This window comes from Triticum dicoccoides, chromosome 5A, assembly GCF_002162155.2.
Source record: "Triticum dicoccoides isolate Atlit2015 ecotype Zavitan chromosome 5A, WEW_v2.0, whole genome shotgun sequence".
In the NCBI taxonomy this organism is placed as follows: domain Eukaryota; kingdom Viridiplantae; phylum Streptophyta; class Magnoliopsida; order Poales; family Poaceae; genus Triticum; species Triticum dicoccoides.
The window spans coordinates 627202079-627207203 of NC_041388.1; the positions used below are offsets into that span (position 1 = coordinate 627202079).

The 5125-nt window shown below is 48.7% G+C and overlaps 2 protein-coding genes across 3 annotated transcripts in view; one reads left to right on the forward strand and one right to left on the reverse strand.

The window, feature by feature from the left end:
* Window positions 1-1086: 1086 nt before the first annotated feature.
* LOC119303538 (U3 small nucleolar RNA-associated protein 18 homolog) lies at window positions 1087-3182 on the reverse strand. The gene is made up of 2 exons (XM_037580668.1): window positions 3063-3182; window positions 1087-2918 (listed from the first exon to the last, which is right to left on the reverse strand). Exon 2 carries the CDS (start codon window positions 2903-2905, stop codon window positions 1262-1264), a length of 1644 nt encoding a protein of 547 aa, XP_037436565.1. The 5' UTR covers window positions 2906-2918; window positions 3063-3182; the 3' UTR covers window positions 1087-1261.
* A 235-nt stretch (window positions 3183-3417) lies between these two features.
* LOC119303537 (filaggrin-like) overlaps window positions 3418-5125 on the forward strand; it is a 6373-nt gene continuing 4665 nt past the window's right edge. Inside the window, exons 1-2 of one of the 2 annotated variants that reach the window (XM_037580667.1) lie at window positions 3418-3646; window positions 4507-4793. In XM_037580667.1, the coding sequence (XP_037436564.1) occupies window positions 3644-3646; window positions 4507-4793 (290 nt within the window). In that variant the 5' untranslated portion in view covers window positions 3418-3643. The remainder of the gene's footprint in view (window positions 3647-4506; window positions 4794-5125) is intronic. The other variant, XM_037580666.1, reaches the window with a different exon arrangement.

Consider the following 5125-nt stretch of genomic DNA (forward strand, 5'->3'; position numbering starts at 1 on the left):
GGACCTATGCGCCAAATAGGGGCCACAGGGGCGGGGGCATGGTGATAGTACAAATCATCTCAAGTAGCGTAGTGCCTCCGGCAAAAAGTAATGAAAAAAGTACATACATTGGCAGTGAGGTAAAGAGGATGACACAAAGCGGCAAGGCAGCTGTGTTTCAGCAGTATACCAATATCGACACATTGGATGTATCTAGCACCAAATTAGTGCTAGATATATTCATTTGAGGGACAAATTTGAGACAAGTTTTTTCAGACGGAGGGAGTATAAGCCATGGCTATGGACATTCGAAAGGTGCACCTTTAGGGGCCTACATGAAGAGAACATAGGTGGTGAAGTTACAGAGCAGAGTGCAAGCTTGTGCAGGCACAACCGCACAAGGCAACTCTGTTCCAGCAGCATCCTATAAACCGAGCACGATTGGGTAAATGTAAACCCTTTGTGTTTTCAAGCTACCAACTACTCCCTCTGATAAAGAAATATAAGCGCATTCAGATCACTACTTTAGTGATATAAACGCTCTTATATTATTGATGGAGCGAGTATAAGCTAATATCAAATCTTCTCTACATAAGATACCTCGACCACTCCATGCTCCTTTTCCTTATTGGTCATAAAAGCTATGGTTTGTTCCATAAGATATGATCACGCGCAGGAATAGTCTTTTACATATTATGCATAGCTATCCTGGATTGGAAAGGATCAAAGGAACCATCCGGCTCCTGCATGCTAAGAACATAACACTGCTACATAAATAACTAACAACGCCAAGTTGATGTTTCAGCGATGCAGTTAGCTCCCAAACTCTTTGTATAAAATCGAAAAGAAATTCTACGCTTTGAAATCCTACAACAGAAAGCATCCTTTGCCTGAAGAGTTGCATGCTTACATTTACATACTTACATTACTTGGCTGATGTCGTATGCTACTGCAACAACACAAATACAGGATGCAACTCACCAGATCATACACAGAATCACGGTCACCTGTTAAAAATGGTGAAACAAACATTTAGAGCTGCAATCAAACCTTCTAAACGCTCCAACTTTTCTAGAGCCACACCAATCAACTTCTTAAACAGTAAGATGAAATTCTTTGCTCAAACAACGGGCACCAGAAGGGTATTGCATTCAGCATCAAAATATCTGTGACAACGGCACTCACAAGGCAAGAGGGTTTAAGAAGAATCACGTTACAGATAACATCAAGGGTTTTCTCTGGAAGCAGAAAAATACAGTGTCAAAACTGGACTGTGGGAGCCCTAAGCGTTCTGATAGTGGTGCAGCTTGTAGAGCAAAACTTTTCCGCCGGCGTGCCCGACGGAGAGGAACCCGCTCCCAGGGCTGAAGTCCAGGCACCTCGGGTACTGAAGGCTGAACCGTGGCCCTGGCCAGTTTTGGTACACGGTGAAGGATGGGACGTGTACGAGCCTCATCCCATTCCTATCCTTGCCCGAGCTTATCGCCAGGATCTGGGCGTCATGGTTGAACTTCATCTGGCCCGTCTCGGTCGTGAGGTTCTCGATCGTCTTCAGCGGCTTCCTCTTCCCCCCGAGGAACTCGTCCCTCTTGTACACGTTCACGATGCCGCTGCTGGAGCCTGTGGCGAAGTAAGAGCTGTCCTGCGAGGTGCAGAGGGAAAGGCCTGACAGGGAGCCCTCGTCGACAGACTTGTGCATACACTTCCTTGTTCTGAGATCCCAGTGGTAAACATGGCCATCCCCGCCGCTGCTCAGTAGCTGGTTCCCACCATCCGCAAAGGCCAGCGAACGCACGTTACCATTCATCTTGAGGGTTCCAATGAGCTGCTTGGTTTTGGAAGATATCAGGAGGATGTACCCCTCGTTACCGATAAACGCAATGGTTCTCGAATCAGGTGATATCTCAAAGCTCTCCAGGCTTTTCTCTTCACGCCCAGTCAAGGGTCCAATCTTACTAACAGCAGCTTTCACCAGATCAAATGAGTAGAAGAACTTCCTCCTGCCGGAAAGGATCACCTCAGAGCCATCAGGTAGAAAGGTTGCCTTCTGAATTGGACAGTCCTCGACAAATATGCTCTGGATCTTGGGGTTTCTCTTGCCATCAATCTGGAAAAACCTCAGATGTTTGTCCAGGCCAGCAACAAGCATCAGCTGACCATTCCTATGAAACTGCACTGAATTGATAGGACCACTGGAAGGATCCTGGGCATTTGCATCAACAAGCCTCGAGTAGTCCAGCATGCCAGGCAGGAGCTTAGCAGTACCCTTGACGACAAGCTCATCATTGTTCCGAAGCATATTGTCGACTCCACCTTCTTCCTCATCGGAGTCACCATCACGGAGAGGAGCCTTACGGTCCATATCCGCCCAGCCAGTGAAAGGGTTCAGCTTGGCGTGGTGACCGCGCAGCCTAGCCTCATACTCCTTGCCCGAGATCACGCGCTCATCAGCCTCCTTCCTCAGCTTCCTCAGCCTCGCAACCTTGAGGATGTCCACCTGGGTGCTATCCTCCTCCTCATCCACCCAGGCGGGCTTCCTCCCCTTATCAAGCACCTCATCCTCACTGCCCAGGTCCTCCTCATAAACAGGCAGGTCGTCGTCGGCAGACCGGTCCACGAAGAACAACTTAGCATCATCCTGGCCACGAGCCGGCACAGCCTCGGTGCCGAACTCGAGCGGGGTGTAGATGTTGCCGAACAGAGAGCTCTCCAGCCGCCTCATCTCATCGGCCTCCTGGCCCTGCCTGGCCTCCAGCGCCTTCTTCTTCTTCCTCCGGTCCTTCCTGCGATCCTCCGGCCTGGGCTTCTTCCCAGCCTCTGCATCCGAGGCGACGGGGGAATCCATGGTCTCTTCATCGCTGCTGCTGCTGTCGTCCTTCTCCAGCCGGCGCTTCGGGAGCGCGTTCTGGGATATCAGGCTCGTCATGGCGCGGGGAACCCTGCGGAGAACACCGGCGGATTAGACGGCGCTACCAATCCCAGCGACAAATGCGCAGTTTTGAACCAGGGGCGGATCCGCGAGCTGTGAAGGCCAGCGGGATTGGACGAATCGCTGGAAGAAAACAGGATAGCGAGCTTCGTACCTCGGAAGTCAGCGGCCAAAGACTGCGGACGGGGTGGCGGCGGCGGCGGCGGCGGCGGCGGGAGAGGCCGTGGTGATTGGGGAGGGGAGTGGGGGGTTGGGGTGTCGACGGTGACGGCGGCGGTGGCACAGCGGGGGGTTTGGAGAGATTTTAGGGCTATCGACTGCGACCTGGCAGGCCGCTTGCCCAGATTGGGCCCCAAACAAGCCCGCCACCTGCGAACGCAGCCCAGCCCATCAGGGCCTAAAAAAAACTGCTCCTAAAAAAAAGAATAATTAAGCAATACCCCAGAAAGAAAAGCCCTGAAGTCTGCCTAAATTTCAGTACTGTAATAGGGAGGAAAAAAAAAGGAACTGTCACCTTGCGCTCTCGCCGCCTCGCCCAGCGCCGCCGCCCGCCCGCCGCCTCTCCCGCCGGCCACCGCTTCAATCCCGCCGTCCGCCGCCCGTGCCTGCCTCCACCGCGCCCTTTCCCGAAACTTCACCGGCGTTCCCCAACCTCCGCCGAGCGCCTTCGCCCTGCCCTAGCCCTTCCCGAACCCGGACGACTGACGGCGGCGCTCCGGTCAGGCGCCGGGAGATATGGTGAGTCCCCTATCATCTGTTGCTTCACATCATGCTTCTCCTTGCCAATTTAGGGCCGCACGTCGGGGGACGGGGGGAGTTGCGGCGTTATATGATCCAATGCCCAAGTGCTAGATCGCATTTCATCAAATTCCCCAGATAATAATCCTGTCAAGATCATCGTTCCTTTTGCAATTGTACTGTTGTTTCGTTGTTATGTGCAAATTATCTGTTGGAAGTTGGAACCTTGGAGTATTTTGGACATGTTTTCTTCACTGACCTCTTGTGGATTGCAGTACTGTACTTGTTTAGGATGTGATTGGTTTGTTTTTAAGACAGTAAAGTTAGCACTAGGGTTCAATGTACAAAAGACAGGCCTTTCTTGCAATGGATTAGTTTCCCTTTCACTTGGGTATGTTTCCCTGAACCCGGGGATTAGCCCAGTTTGTGCCTTTGTAGGGTTTGTTTACATGGCTTACATACGGGCATGGAGCACTATGAGTAAAGCAGATAATTCCCTGATCTCCCTTTGCTCTGGTTGACGGGGTTAGTACCCCGTTCTTGTCAAGCGAAGCTACAATAACCTTTGAATCCAATCTGCTTTACTCATAGTTATTATTGCAAGGAGTTACATTGTTATTATTTTCAATGACTAGGAACTCTGCTAGTATTTACTTAATTCAATGGGGGGTTGTGCCATGACCATGACTTTTTTTTTTGCACTCACAAATTCCTGAAAGGTTTATTGAGAATACCTCCAGGAACATCAGAGAGATAGATTGAGAATGACCTTAGATATGCATCTTAGAGACCTATAAAATATTGTGAAGTCTTGCTGCTGTATCATTGTTTTCACTTCTCATTTGAATCCCATTTTACAGGGTTTACGTACCAGACGGCCGACTGTTGCAATGCGTAGTGGTGACGAAGAAGATTTTGACGATGATGGTGATGATGATTACAGTGATCAAAACGATTATGATTATATCTGCAAATATGACGCTAGCCACAATCATGGTAGTGGTGATGACAAGAGCAGTGATGATTACAGCTGCACTGATGATGATAGCAACGATGATGGTGATGATATTGACAATGATGATGGTGGTGGTGGTGATGCTACTGATAATTTATGTGCAATATGTGACAATGGAGGGAAATTGCTATGGTAAGTTGTGCTTCCTAATCAGTCGTTGACCGCAAACACTACTGAATTGAATTTGTGATTTCTCTTTTTTTCTGTAAAAGAATTGAATTTGCAAACATCACCAATATAGTCAAATATTTCAAATACAACATTGAGTAATCTTTGTAATGCCATAAACTCCGTCCATGTTTCAGACAAAAATTAATATGGTTTTGTATTTGTGAAGTATTTGAAAGATTGTGAATGTAGAACCTTGAAAGCCAAATTCGGGAATTTCTTTAGAAAACAATTTAAAGCTTTTGATTTGTCTTAGTCAAGTGGTATTAATTAGTGTTAGTTTTCCAACTAACCAA